Source organism: Symphalangus syndactylus, chromosome 10, assembly GCF_028878055.3.
Source record: "Symphalangus syndactylus isolate Jambi chromosome 10, NHGRI_mSymSyn1-v2.1_pri, whole genome shotgun sequence".
In the NCBI taxonomy this organism is placed as follows: domain Eukaryota; kingdom Metazoa; phylum Chordata; class Mammalia; order Primates; family Hylobatidae; genus Symphalangus; species Symphalangus syndactylus.
The window spans coordinates 22,437,613-22,452,899 of NC_072432.2; the positions used below are offsets into that span (position 1 = coordinate 22,437,613).

The 15,287-nt window shown below is 36.3% G+C and overlaps 1 protein-coding gene across 1 annotated transcript in view; it reads right to left on the bottom strand.

Annotated features, from left to right (window-relative positions):
- CUBN (cubilin) overlaps nucleotides 1-15,287 on the bottom strand; it is a 305,495-nt gene that overhangs the window by 236,173 nt on the left and 54,035 nt on the right. The window contains exons 18-22 of the mRNA XM_055296673.2: nucleotides 11,694-11,838; nucleotides 11,293-11,471; nucleotides 8,475-8,640; nucleotides 7,935-8,151; nucleotides 5,396-5,526 (exon numbers count right to left, since the gene is read on the bottom strand). Of these exons, the coding sequence (XP_055152648.2) occupies nucleotides 5,396-5,526; nucleotides 7,935-8,151; nucleotides 8,475-8,640; nucleotides 11,293-11,471; nucleotides 11,694-11,838 (838 nt within the window). The remainder of the gene's footprint in view (nucleotides 1-5,395; nucleotides 5,527-7,934; nucleotides 8,152-8,474; nucleotides 8,641-11,292; nucleotides 11,472-11,693; nucleotides 11,839-15,287) is intronic.

Consider the following 15,287-nt stretch of genomic DNA (forward strand, 5'->3'; position numbering starts at 1 on the left):
CTTTTCTTTTTCTTTTTCTTTTTTTTTTTTTTTTGATGGAGTTTCACTCTTGTTGCCCAGGCTGGAGTGCAGCAGTGCGATTTTCTTTCACCGCAACCTCTGCCTCCCAGGTTCAAGCAATTTTCCTGCCTCAGCCTCCCAAGTAGCTGGGATTACAGGCATGAGCCACCACGCCTGGCTAATTTTGTATGTTTAGTAGAAACTGGGTTTCTCCATGTTGGTCAGCCTGGTCTCAAACTCCCGACCTCAGGTGATCCGACTGCCTCGGCCTCCCAAAGTGCTGGGATTACAGGCATAAGCCACCCTGCCTGGCCACAATCCCTGGTTTTTCTACACAGGAAATGTCAATTTAAGGATGAAGACAAGTAGGGAACTCAGAATTTAATGATTAAGCATTTTGTTGCATTTTTATTCTAAGGAGTAAGAAATATAACAAACAAGATAAATGAACTGAACAAAGAAGTGCTGGGACACCTGTACATACAAAGTTATGAGAAAACAGTAGCCAGTAAGAAAGTAAATCTTTAAAAGACGAATTGACTTACTACAACACCTTTTCCAGAGGGAAAGTATCTGAATCTGTCGTAGCAAAGAATACAGAATTCAAGGCAGATAGAAAGAATCAGAGAGGCTTGTGAGTTGTCCAAAGTATTCCAAATTATGGCCGGGTGCGGTGGCTCATGCCTGTAATAACAGCACTTTGGGAGGCTGAGGCGGGGGGGATCACCTGAGGTCAGGAGTTCAGGACCAGCCTGACGAACACAGTGAAACCCTGTCTCTACTAAAAATACAAAATTAGCCAGGCATGGTGACCATGCCTGTAATCCCAGCTACTTGGGAGGCTGAAGCAGGAGAATCACTTGAACCTAGGAGGCAGAGGTTGCCGTGAGCCGAGATCTTGCCATTGTACTCCAACCTGGGCAACAAGAGTGAAACTTCATCTCAAAAAACAAACAAACCAACAAACAACAAAAACAACAACAACAAATCCAAAAACAAACAAACAAAAGTATTCCTAATTAGTTTCAAGGCTGAGAGTAGGACCAAGACTTCTGACCTCCCTACAGCATCCCCTTTCCCTGTGTCATGAATAGTACTTTCTATGAGCAGTTACAGTCCAATCCACTGTTGTATCTCCCTTGTAATTCTACAGCAATTCACATGCTAAGGCTTGACTTTCAGAGTCCTTGATAAACTACAAAGTTTCATTAGAACCCCTTGAATTGCTTGGTGAACAAGCACCCTAGACCTATTTTAATCAGAATTTCTGGGTGGGGCCCAGGTGCCTGAATTTATAGCAAGAAAATCTCCCATCTCAAATTTCTTATGAACACTAGAATTTGAGAACACTACACTCCCAAACTGAAGTTTTAAAATAGAAACAGAACTCTCTTTACCCATTTAGTGTAAAGAAGGCCTCTTTGGGCATGTTTGTCATCATTTCTTAACTTTGCACTCCTAGATGCCTCTTCTGAGCTCATTCCAGGATCACTGATAAAAAACAGCACTAACCACCCACTGATGAGTAGGTGGGAACCCTGCCTTGGGAAGGAGGGAGGCCAAGAAAGCCCAGTAGGGCTCATCTCTTATCCTGTGTTGTTGTTGTGATCATCCTTGGCCATTTCCCTGGACAATGGTGAAGGTTTTCACTTCGCAGGAAATATGAAAAATTCACCACAGTTTGATGATAGCCCTGAATTAAATGTTACTAGCTGTTATATGCAGTTCATTTAGAGCGTTTCTAAGAGCTAACCTAGACGTGGCAAAAGAAATGGATTCTAAGACGGGACTCAGTTGTTTAGTCTGACTTTCAAACCAATTAGCTATGTATTCTTGGGAGGATATCCTAGACTTCTATCTCCCTCATTTAAAAATTAAGGTAACTGGAATAGATTTGTGCTTCAAACTTTCTTGACATACCCTAAAAAATACATTTACATTAACTACCCACGTGCACAGAGATACTGCAAACAGGTCTCATGAAGCGGCACCTAACTTTGTATGATAAACTCTGATACTTTCTCTCCTATTCCTTTCTATTCTACTCCATACTTTTAACAATCACAAGTAGCAACCGAATAAATTAATTTCATGACTCATGAATGAGTCATGAATTGCAGTTTGAAAAACGTTGGACTAGATGTTAAATAGGTTTTCCTCTAATATTAAAGTTTAAAATGAATCAGGTACATTTATCTGTTCCTGTTTATACTTTTAAAGTTCCCTCTTAGCAGGATTATTTATTAATGTATACGCAATACATGTTAATAGAATATAAAATTTTGCTTTAAATTGATAACATTAGTCAATTACATTCTCTCAGGATTCAAATATTTTGTAGTTTGAGCAAAATCTAATACGTTAAATTAAAGCTTAGTCTTGTAGTTCCTAAGAACTTCGTAAGAGTTTTAACCTGTTAACCTTGTACTTGTTAGTTCTTTTCTTTCTGTTTTCCCAGGCACATCTTGATAAAGGCAGAAACAAAGTAACAAGGGAGGAAGTCCGAGTAATCACAAGAAGCCAATCTTTTTTCTCCCAAACACATATTTTGGGGCTGACATCATAGCCACATGGCACAGACTACAGATGGAAAATTATCCAAACTCAAATCCGGAAACTTAACCTTTATCAGATGAAGACAGGAAAGACTTCAGCAGGCAAACTCACACCTGTTGGGCCCAGGAGCTAGAAATCAACAACCAAATACCAACATTACTGCTTTGGAAATAACTTCTGTTAGAGCAATAAAGTAAGATGAGGGCCAATGACTGAGCTTCCCTTGATGCTTTTCCCTGATGCTATTTTATTCTGCAGAAAATATCCAACATACAATGACACCTGAAAAGAATGAGTCCTAGCATCTCTGTGTTTCCACACCAGCAGCTCACTCTGACTCTGGCTACCTTCCAGGTCTAGCCACTGCCTTAGAGAACTAGTCCACCACCTGGTGTCACCAGCCCAACCCCAGCTCAGTCTCCTGACACCAGCCCTTCCCTAAAAAATGCTGCAGGATCCCCCCTCAGCAATGCATGAGAGCCGATCTCTCAGGTCTTGATCTATGGGAAACTGTGACAGGCTCCAGAATTATAAACAGAAGGTGTGTTGTGTCTTCCTGGATCTCGTCATCTGATTGCTATTTAGAATGGCTTGACTGTGTTAGTCAGACCTATGAGTTCATCCAACAACAAGCGGGCACAGTGACCAGCCGGGCTCAGCCCAGGGACAGAAAGCAAACACTCCCTCGTCTGTGATTTCAGCCTTATGCAGACCAAATAGAGGCCAAAGTAATGATTATCGCACAGGGAAGCCGGCTGGAGAATCCTTTGAGTTTCTGTGAAAACATCGTCTCCCCTTCGCTTTTATCGCTTGCCTTTTTTTCTGCTCTTTCTTTATAGTTTCCTTTCCTGTCCAGTTTGCTTCTATCTCTTTTCCTGACTCATTTTTATTTTACCTGTATCTTATCTTTCTGAAAACTTTTAAAATTAAAATCTAATATCCTCCCTGCCCAATTATTTTAACTGCTCTGGGTTCTTTCTGCACAAAATATTGCCTTACAAGCTAGGGTGGTAATAGAATTCTTTTACAAAGGTATGTCTTACTTTGCATATCATTACAAAGATTTCCACATTTTCAGGAGGCCCTGCCTGTATTATATGTTACCTAAGATACAGCCAGTTTTATCATGCAGCAAATTAAAATTATGTTCATAGATGATTAAAGCCAGAAGTCATCTCAAAGATTACCACATCCAATTCCTTAATTTTACAGATGAGAAAACTGTGGCCTAGAGAGTTCAAGTGACTTGCTCCAAATCCTGATCTAATATTCAGTGTGCTTTGGGGCCAAACATACAAGACAGATAAAACTACAACAGCATGAAAAACTGTGTGCACCCTATAATTTCTTAAGAAACCAATTTTGGTCACTGGATGTTAACCACCTGAATGAAGTCCAGTGAATACGTCAATCACACACCATAGCCTATTGTAACTGCCAGAGATTCCATTTCGCATGCGCTTGTGCTTGAGCTGGATAATGAACTGCTCCTGCAGAGGTTCCCACCTGGGAGAAAAGTATTGATTGATTCTCTTACACTTGGGATTCTGGAGCAAATCTAAAGCCATGCTTTCAAATATAGAACTTGAACGGCTGCAGAGTTTTGCCTGAAATCAAGAGTAGTGGCCAGCCCCTCTGAAGGAGAAATAAATGGGAAATTGGGTAAAGATTTTGAGTGGGAGATGTTTAAACTTTTATTTACTTTAGGGAGTGGGGACTTTAAAAGACAAGCATCTGGGGTTCTCAGGATGCAAGAGTGTGTCAGAGGGTGCATGTCCCAACATAGGAAAAGCTACCAGTTCTTTCTGGAGGGAGCTCGGTGAATTGTACCATGCTGCTGGGGTAATCCCAAGGCTGAGAGATGCTTGGAAGGCATGGTCACCATATGCCTACTATGGGTCTATGCTGGATGTTATTTGGGTCCTTTAATACAATGATGCAAAAGGAAAGCTCAGAGTCTCTAAAAAAGAACACATCCTAGGGAAATATGAGCCTAACGAAACGTGACTCCTTCATCAATCCCATGCACAGGCTCTTGGGGCTGGGAGCATCTCTGGTTCACATGCTACCTCAAAGACCCTGTCTGTAAAATGGATTTGTTTCCTATACTTCATTTGCAAAGAGCATAGAAATAATGAGAAATTAAGTAATAGGAAAAAAATACAATGAAAGGAATAAATGCTGAAAAGATTAACTTCATTAGGTCAAATTGAGAAATGCATATTTTGCCAAGAAATCTTCAGTTCCTTTCCCTGGAATTTCATGCGGTAGTCTCTAATTTTTATATGTTGCTATTCTGTTTCTAATTTCTTAACATAAGTATTCAGTCTTTTTGGTAACTTTTCATTCTGATAGAATTTTAAAAGATGCAAGAATGAGCTCCTGAATTCTTTTTACCCAGATTTATTATGTATTTGTATTCTGCTCCCATTACTTTATCATTGCTCTCTCTTTCTCTCTCTGTCTCACACACACACACACACGCACAGACACACAAACATTCACACTTATTATCTCAGCCAATTCAGAGTACTTTGGAGACATTATATTTCTTTACCATCTAAAAACTTCAGTGTATTGTTCCTAAGGGAAGAAAAAACATTCTTTTAACAAAACCACAGTACAATTACCAAAATTAGAAGATTTAATATTGATACAATATTCTTATCTAGTCACTACTTTTAATAAGGAAGGTATTTAAGTCACTACTCTTTATTCTAAATATAGCTCTCATTGTGTGCCACAGGTTTGCGGATGATGTATTCTCATTGCGTTTTAGCTATTAGCACTGTTTTGCAATGGAGCCAATAAAACCGAATATGCAATGCTGTTTTGTTACCTGTTGCTGCACTGATTGCTTCATAGTTTATTAAGAAGCCTTCATAAGCGAGGTCGGAGTCAGTCACAAACACCAGCATCAATGAGTTACCACTGCTTGTGAGAGATGGCGGGATCGATTTTCCACAGTATCTATTCCAAACAAAGAAAGGACAGATGTGTGTATTTTAGTTTGGTATATTGAAAATGATGTAACAAAAATTTGGACATGTAAATACAATAATAAGTTTTGTTCTCTATCTCTCATCAACCTTAAAACACAAATATATTTCAGGCAAAAAAGATTTGCAAACTTACTAAAGATTGTCCTGTTCATGATTATATCCCTGAAATTGTTTTAGGTATGTGACTGGCTATGTGAGTTGTCATGTATGAGAAGTTTAGTAAAAGCTACACTAGACTGCCATATAGCATTTTAATACACTTTTTAATAGAAATGTAATAAACATATACAACCAAGGGAAACAATATATCGTAAAATCAGAGTCATCTCTCCAATCTAAACTCATAGATCACTCAATCCCTGTGCCTTGCCTTCCTCATCCCTAAAATGGGAATGATGACAGTACCTACTTCATAGAGTTGTTTTGAGAATGTGATGAGTTAATACCCTGTATATAAAGCACTTAGAACAGTGCCTGGAATCGTAATCCCTATAGAGGGAATCTATTGTCCTTAAACAGCTCACTTATAAAGAGATAAGAGTGATGATTCAGCCATGCCATGTTTCTGCTGAACAAAAGCAGTTTAGCTCAGAAAAACTATTCTATTAATCTTAAAAAGAGAGTTGTGATAAAAGACAGAATGCCATGAGCTTTTGTCTAGAGAAATACCTGTAGGAAGAAGTGACAAAATAATAGGAATCTCAAATGAAAGCACACTTGGTAAAATTAACCAAAAAAATGATAAAGAAAACAAATATAGAAACCAAAAAAAGAGGAAATGTTGAGTAGGAGAAATGGATAAGTTAATTGCTAAAGGAGAAAAAGAAAGAAAATTTGGTGTATAATACCATTGCAGTGTGAAAAAAATTTAATATCTTGATCAAAATAAAGGTAGGTGAACTAATTGATATTTTAAATGCCTTCGTATACGCCCATGTATATGAAATTTGGGGAAGATCATTATAGTTTATGCCATTCAGCAAACGTTCTGTATTTTGCAGTGGTGATATGTTAAGTACCTTCCCAAAAAAGAAAAAGAAGAAAGTTAAAAAGATCAAAGAGTAGGATAAGAAAGATATTTAAAACATGAATGAGAAATAAAGAAAATAAAATGCAAGATAAAGAAATTTTAAAATATCAAAAGATTTCCATTTCCAACAGAAATGAAATAACAGGGGCTAGATTTAACTTTGCACCTGAAACAACAAAAGTCCTGGACAAAAACGTATAAAACAATGGCTCTCAAAACACTGGATATCAAGCAATAACCTTCGGAGACAGGAAACAAATGAGTTTAAAGGCAAAACTGAAATGGATCAACCTGTTTCCAAAGTAGCTTAACTGCTTTCCAGAACAACGCTCAAGAATACTTACGGGAGGAATATGGCAATATCCAGCAGGCAAAAACATAAAATTGCAAATGTCTGTATCCTACTGAATATTACTCAGACATGAAAAGACGTGGGAAAGTAAAACTCAGAAAGAGAGGAAAAATCAATCATAAAACCATAGCAGGAAACAATCCAAATGTTTGAATTAGTAGATAAAGTCATTAAAATAGCTACATCTCATAGATTTTTTAAGTTAGAGAAAAAAAATTCATGTGTAAAGTAGAGACATGGACTATATATAAAATGACTCAAATTGAACTTCTAAAATGAAAACTACAATATCTAAGATGAAAAATACACTTGGTAAAATTAATAGCAGATTTGACATTGCAGAAGAAAAGATGAGTGAACTTGAATATATAGTAATAGAAACTTTCCAAAGTAAAACACACAGAGAACAGAGGCTTGAAATCAAACAGACTATCAAGAGAGTTGTAGAACAATTTCAAGTGCCTAATATACATGAAATCAGAGCCCCTAATGGGGAGGAAAGACAGAAAAATATTTTAAGAACCAGTGGTCAAAAATGTTTCAATTTGATAAAACTACAAATCTTTGGATCCAAGAAGCTCAACAAAAAATTATGCTAATTGAGGAAAGTCAGAAAAACATTCAGTGCGTATAGTACGATTCCATTTAGATGATATGCAAACGAATCTACAGGGATAGAAAGTAGATTCGTGGTTTCCTGTGGGTGGGGGTGAGGAGCAAAAGCAAGGAATTATAATGGAAAGGAAGAAAGTTTCGTGGGTAGTGGATATACGCATTATTTTAATTTTGATTTTGACTTCATGAATATATACAGATGTCAAAACTTAATGCCTACAGGCCAAAACTACAGAGTAGTTGCGTAGAAATGGTCATTAAGAAGCATGAGGATTTCACCTGGTTTTTGTAACACAACGTGGTCGATTTTAAGATCTTTCACCGAAGCAGGAAATCAATGAAGTTTTATTGTTAAACAAACAAACAAAAATAACCTTACCTTCCAAGGGATGTCTCAGAGTCAGTGTCATAAATTTCCAAGTAGTCATTTGTGCAATTGTAATGAAACTCCAGATGAAATGTTTTGAACATTAAATGAATCAGGTGATTAGGTTGGACTAATATATGCCAAGTACAGTTGATACCGTGGGGGTAGACATTTGGATGGCCAGGACTTTGAATGGTCCCTGTTGATTCTGTAAGAATTTCTCCACATGCTGTTGAAATAAAAATTACAATTACCACAGCAAGTAACCAAGCTACCTGGATTTCAAATTAAAAGGCTCTGATAATAACCTCTTCAAAGATTAAAAGGAAAAATGTTTCTTAGATGCCACTTAAGATAACTTGATTTTTCTCTTATTAATAAGTAACAATTAACTTTTGATATAAATGTTGATCAGAAAATATATATTCTTTGTCTTTGAGTGCACTTTAAAATTTTTCACAGTATAGATGATTTTCATATAATTTATTTCTATCATTCACTTATTCTGATACAAGCCCAAGAGGAGGAAAAAAAAGAGAGACAATCTCTTACCCAAATCCTCAGCACTGAACTTAGCCATGAAACCATGGTTTTCAGTAGAAGAACTTTTCACGAATGTGACATACAGAAAATTGTACACAGATGTTATAAATGAAGGTATGTCTGTACCACAATACTTTTTATTTTCAGGAGAACCCAAAATGGAACTGCTACCAATCTAAAATTAGAGAAGATATGTTCAACTATGTTGTATATCAATTTTGAAAACTGCTTCAAGAATAATTATTTCTGAAAAGTTTTTAATAGAGTACAAATCAATTTGAGAATACAATCAATTTAAGCATATTTTAGTCACCCCCCCAAAAAAACTCATATCCTTTAGCAGTCACTCCCCATTCCCCTGAAACCAGAGCCCCAGGCAGCCACTAATCTACTTTCTGTCTCTATAGATTGCCTATTTTGGACATTTCAAACAAAATGGTATTATACAATATGTGGTCTTTTGTGACTAGCTTCTCTCACACTGTATAACATTTTCAAAGTTCATCCACGTTGTAGCATGGATCATTATTTCATTCTTTTTTAATGCCATATAATATTCCACTGTAAAGATATACCACATTTTATTTATCTGTTTACCAGTTGATGGACACTTACGTTGTTTCTACTTTTAAAATTAAAAATAATGATTGCATTTTGCTATTTGTATATGTTATTATAGATGATGACTGTAGATATAGTCACATACAAATTTTTGTGTGGACATATATTTTCATTCCCCTTGAGAATGTATCTAAAAGTAGAATTGCTGGATCAAATGGTATCTCTATGTTTAACTTTTTGAGGAACTGCCAACTGTTTTTCAAAGTGGCTGTACCACTTTACATCTCCACCAGAAGTGTATAAAGGTTCCAATTTCTCCACATCCTTGTCAACACCGTTATCTGACTCTTTTTATTATAGCCATCCTATGGGTGTGTCCTTTTGTTTTTGGCATTTTTTTTTTTTTTTTGATACAGGGTCTCACTCTGTTACCCAGGCTAGGGTGCAATGGCACAATCATAGCTCACTGCAGCCTCTACCTCCCAGGCTCAAGTGATCCTCCCACCACAGCCTTCTGAGTAGCTGAGGCTACAGGCGTGTATTACCACACTCAACTATTTTTTAAATTTTTTGTGGAGATGGGGTCTCACTATGTTGCCCAGGCTGGTCTTGAACTCCTGAGCTCAAGTAGTTCATCTACCTTGACCTCCTAAAGTACTGGGATGAGGTGTGAGCCACTGTGCTCAGCCTCCTTTGCCCATTTTAAAAATCAAGTTATTTGTTTTTAATTTTGAGGAAGTTATTTTTCTTTTCTCTTTTTTTGTTTGTGCTTTTCGTGTCATATTTAAGAAGGCTTTGCCTAAACTGAAGGGCATAGAGACTACTCCTAGGTTTCTCCTAAGAGTTTCATGGTTTTAGCTCTGACATTTAGGTCTATAATCCATTTTTAGTTAATTTTTGTGTACGCTATAAGGAAGGGGTCCAGCGCCATAATTTTGCGTGTGGCTATTGAGCACCATTTGTTGAAAAAATGATTTTTCTCCATTGATATGTTTTGGCATCATTTTCATACATCAATTGGCCATAAAAGTACGTGTTCCCTTCTGGACTTGCAATTGTGTTCCATAGATCTGTATTTATATCCTTACTTCAATAAGATACTGTCTTGATTATTGTAGTTTTGTTCTAAGTTTTGAAATCAGGAAATGTGAGTCCTTCAACTTTGTAATTTTTCAAGAACATTTTGGTTATTCTGGTTCCTTTGCATATTCATATGAATTTTACAATCAGCTTGTGTATTTTTTTAAAAGAGCCATCTGTGATTTTTATGGGGATTGAATTGAACCTTTAGCTCACTTTAGGGAGTATTGCCATCTTAACAATATTGTCTTCTAATCCATGAACCTTAAATGTCTTTCCATTTATTTAGGTCTTTTTAAATTTCCCTCAAGGACGTTTTATAGTCCCAGAGGACAAGTTTTACCCTTATTTTTAAAACTGTATTCCTTGATGTTTATTATTTTTAATGCTATTGTAAATGGAATTATTTCCTTGATTTCATTTTCAAATTGTTCATTGCTGGTGTATAGAAAAAGAAAGATTTCTATATTTTGATCTCATAACCCACAACTTGCTGAATGGATTAGTTCTAATAATTGTTTATGTGTGTGTATTCCTTATGATTTTCTATATACAAGGTCATGTTATCTGTGAATAGAGAGAGTTTTACTCGTTCCCTTTCATTCTGGATGCATTTTATCTCTTCTCCTTACTTAATTGCTCTAGCTAGAATTTCCAGCTGAATGGAAGTAGTGAGAACAGACATTCTTGTCTTTTTGTGACCATGGGGGCAAACCATTTAGTGTTTCACAATTAAATGTGATGTTAGATGTGGGTTTTTAAATGAATGTCCATTATCAGATTAAGGAAGGTTCCTTCTATTCCTAGTTTGTTGAGTGTTTCATCATGAAAGGATGTTGAATTTTGTCAAATCTAGCAAAATCCAGATCTCACATCTATTGAGGTGATCATGGAGTTTTTGATCTTTATTTTATTGGTACCATGTATTACATTAACTGATTCTGGGGTTTTATATTAATCTAGAATTCTCGGGACAAATCTCACTTAATCATGGTATATAAATCCTCTTTTTATGCTAGATTCAGTGAACCAGCATTTTGTTGAGGATTTTTACATATATATCCATAAGACATATTGGTCTACATAAACTACTTTCATTTTCTATAACAGATTTGAAGACAACAACCCATAATATTTTTTATAATATACAACCAAATACAAATTCAAAGATTTTTTTCCCTCTTACCTCAATATAATCTGTTTCACAGTGGGCAGAACTTCCAGTTTCAAAGACAGTGAAGTTGAGGAGAATGACTTGGCTTTGGGGCTGGTGGATGGTCCACCTACAGGTTCTTTCTCCAGGATACACGTTAGGAAAAAAAGGCGAGCGAATGACCCCTTCTCCAGTTAATTCACCCCCGCAAGCTGTAAGCATAAAAATTATAGTAGTGTTTGTCCAGATATTAATAATTTTATCTCAGTTTTGTTGCAAAATCTAATACTGCCTGAGGAGATAACCGAATATAACATTTCTATGAGAATATTTTCCACTTAACACTAGAGGACATAAAATGACTAAATTATTTCGAAGAACTAAAATATTACAATCAGGCAAATTAGACATTTAAAAATTATATGTTTTCTTACCAACTTGATAAACAGCTCTGAAACTAGCTTTTTCAACAGAAGCATCTATTTTAAACCTGATCCAGACACTATTAGTAATGGATTTAATGTGAGAGACGGTTCCGTTGCCACAGACTTTTCCAAGTAAGGTTTCACCATCTCGAACCTAAAGAGAAAAATAAAATAAAGATGTAATTCTGATAAAGAAACTTACGTCGGAAATGGTGGCATTACTTGGAGATGAAAAAATGGCAGATTCAAAATGAATGATAATCTAATTTGAGCTACATATTTCTATTATTTTCGAAAGTAGTAGGACATTTTTCAGCACAATGCAATAACATGAAATGCTGATAAAATCTTAAGCCAATAAACTCCAAAAGCATAAGAATTTAAACAATGTTCTTCTAATAATTTTCACAATGTCAAAGAGAAAATAAATTCACAATTTAGACTACTTGGAAAACAATAAAAAATGAGAATATTACCTATGAAAAAACACACGTGTTAGCCAAATCTGCAATCAAAGAAAGTTATGGACTAAACTACTTTTGCCATTGAAAGAAAAAAGGAAAAAAAGAAAAGCTGATGAAAGAGAGAGAAAGTAAAAGAATGTAGGGAGTCAACTTAAAAACTTAGAAAAAAGGCCAGGGACGGTGGCACACACCTATTCTCTCAGCACTTTGGGAGGCCAAGGTGGGAGGAATTGGAGACAGCCTGGGCAACATAGTTAGACACAGCTCTATGTACAATTTTTTTAAGTTAGAAAAAAATCCTTAAAATGAGGAAGAATACAGTAAAAAGAAGAGCAAAACTTAATAAATGAAATACAAAAGAATGTGGTATTCATAAATATATTCAAGAACTGTTTTTCTGAGGAAGGTTATGGGTGGGGATATAAAAGACAAATCTCTGGCAAGTCTAATAAGAAAATAAATATATAAGCACAAATATACAAAATTAAAAATGACAAAGACACAGATACTAAGATTTTTTTAAACATGAAATCTATGTACAACTCTATGAATGTTTTTAATGGGTTATTTTCAGAAAAAGTATAACATTAAAATTATCTGAAGGAGAAGAAAAATAAGATTTGAACAGACATAAGTCATAAATACAATTGAAAACATTATCAAATAATTATTCCCATCCCACCCTCAACCCCCAAAAAGAAAAATCTCCCACAAGATGCTCTACTTAGTACATTCTTTAAAACTTTTAAGGAAGAGATAATTCCCATGTATAATTTATTCTAAGCCATCCTCAAAGATAGAATAATTTCCAACTAATTTTTGTCAGAATGCTGTTACCAAATCCCAACATAGATTATAGAAATAAAAACTATAGACTGATGTCACCTATTAATATAGATACACAAATCCTAAACACAGTTCCAGAAAAATAAATTCACAGTCCATTGCCAGCTTATATACCAGATCAAATATGGGAATAATAATAGTGCAAGAAAGGTTAGAAATTATAAACTATAAATTAACTTCCTCAGTAGATCAGATAAGATAAGCCATATGATAACTCCATAAATTCAAAAAACATTGTTAGCATTCCTGTTTTATTAGAAGAAAAAAGAAATTTCCTTCATATAATAGACTACTGATTTTAAATCAATAACCAGCTCTTTTTTTTTTTTTTTTTTTTTTGAGATGGAGTTTCGCTCTTGTCGCCCAGGCTGGAGTGCAATGGCGTGATCTCAGTTCACCGCAACCGCCGCCTCCTGGGTTCAAGTGATTCTCCTGCCTCAGCCTCCCAAGCAGCTGGAATTACAGGCATGTGCCACCACGCCCAGCTAATTTTGTATTTTTAGTAGAGATGGGGTTTCTTTATGTTGGTCAGGCTGGTCTCAAGCTCCCAGTCTCAGGTGATCCACCTGCCTCGGACTCCCAAAGTGCTGGGATTACAGGCGTGAGCCACGGCGCCCAGCCCAATAGCCAGCTCTTAATAGTATCGTGGCCATGAACGCAGTCTATGGACTTGGGTTCAAAACCTACCTCTGTCACTTACAAACCACCTCACTTAATAGCCTTGAGCAAATTATCTAAGCTCATGGGGTTGTTGAAGCAAACAGATGAAACATTAGTGTGAATTCCTTAGCCAAATGTTTGGTAATAGAAAATGTTGACTAAGGATAGCTGTTGTTATTCCGGACATTTTTAGACGTGAAACACTGGAGGCTTGCTACTATGAGCAGGAATTATTCAATAGATATATTTACCCCCGCCGCTCAGTACAATTATTCTGAAGGATATAGCCATCCAAATATTAATTCATTCACTTCATTAACATTATCAAGGCATGAATAAATGCCAGGAACTGTGCAGGTGACAGCCATGAAACAGTCACTGCTCACAAGGAACTTACAATAGGCAGGAACATCTTTGAAAAGCATATGACTGTGGTTTTTGGGCAAGCGCAGGATGCTTCATTGTTACCTAACCAATGGTTCTCAGCAGGGACCACAATTTAGCATTTGGGAAATGTGTAACAGTATCTTTTTGGTTTTGTGTTAATTATTATCACAGCAATCGTGGGGCATTACTGGCATTTAGTAAGTAGCAAGGGACCAAAGACACAAGGCAGCCTGAAATGTGAGAGTCACACACATCAAGAATTCTCCTGAACCTGTGTGACATTCACATAAATTAAAGTTCTGTTACTGGGTGTAAAATCTCGCTCTGTTTTACATATTAAGCGCAAAGTGGTTTTGTGCAATTTTAATGCATACTGAATTTTCCAGGATTACAAGTAGAGTGTAAATTGAAGATTCTTTCTCCTGGAAATCTGTCAAGAGTTGGTCACTATTTCTGAAAAATTAGTCACCAACCCACATAACTGTGTCAGCCTGCATTTGTACTGTCATATTCATAGCAATTTGGGGTCAACTACTTCATTTTGTCTTCAAGTACAGCTTGCCTAGGTTTTCAGATACTGAAATAAATGTGATTTTATTCTGTTACTTTATTTTTTCTTAATGTTATTCCTACAACTTTACATATTTTTAAATATAATGTGTCTAGTGGGGTTATATCAGTGAATTTCATTTCTGAATAACCAAGGAGTGATATTAAAAAGTCTTAAAATGTAGAGAACCACTGGGTTAACCAAAGACTCTGAACTCACCCAGGGGATTATGGAAAACTCAGTGTAAATAACATTTAAGCAGAGACTTGAAAGTTGAGTAGGAGTTATCTAGGCCAAGGCAAACAGGTAGTAAAAAGAAGATTTTTCTTTTTTTTTTGTCTTTTTTTTGAGATGAAGTCTCACTCTGTCACCTAGGCTGGAGTGCAGTGGCGCGATCTCAGATCACTGCAACCTCTGCCTCCCAGATTCAAGCAATTCTCCTGCCTCAGCCTCCCAAGTAGCTGAGACTGCAAGGGTATGCCACCACGCCCAGCTAATTTTTGTATTTTTAGTAGAGATGGGGTTTCGCTATGTTGGCCAGGCTGGTCTTGAACTCGTGACCTCAGGTGATCTGCCTGCCTTGGCCTCCTAAAGTGCTGGGATTACAGATGTGAACCACTGTGCCTAGCCAGTAAAGGAAAGATTTTAAAAGGATGATATTCAAAGTTGGTAGGGATGTGGCAACACAGTTACTCT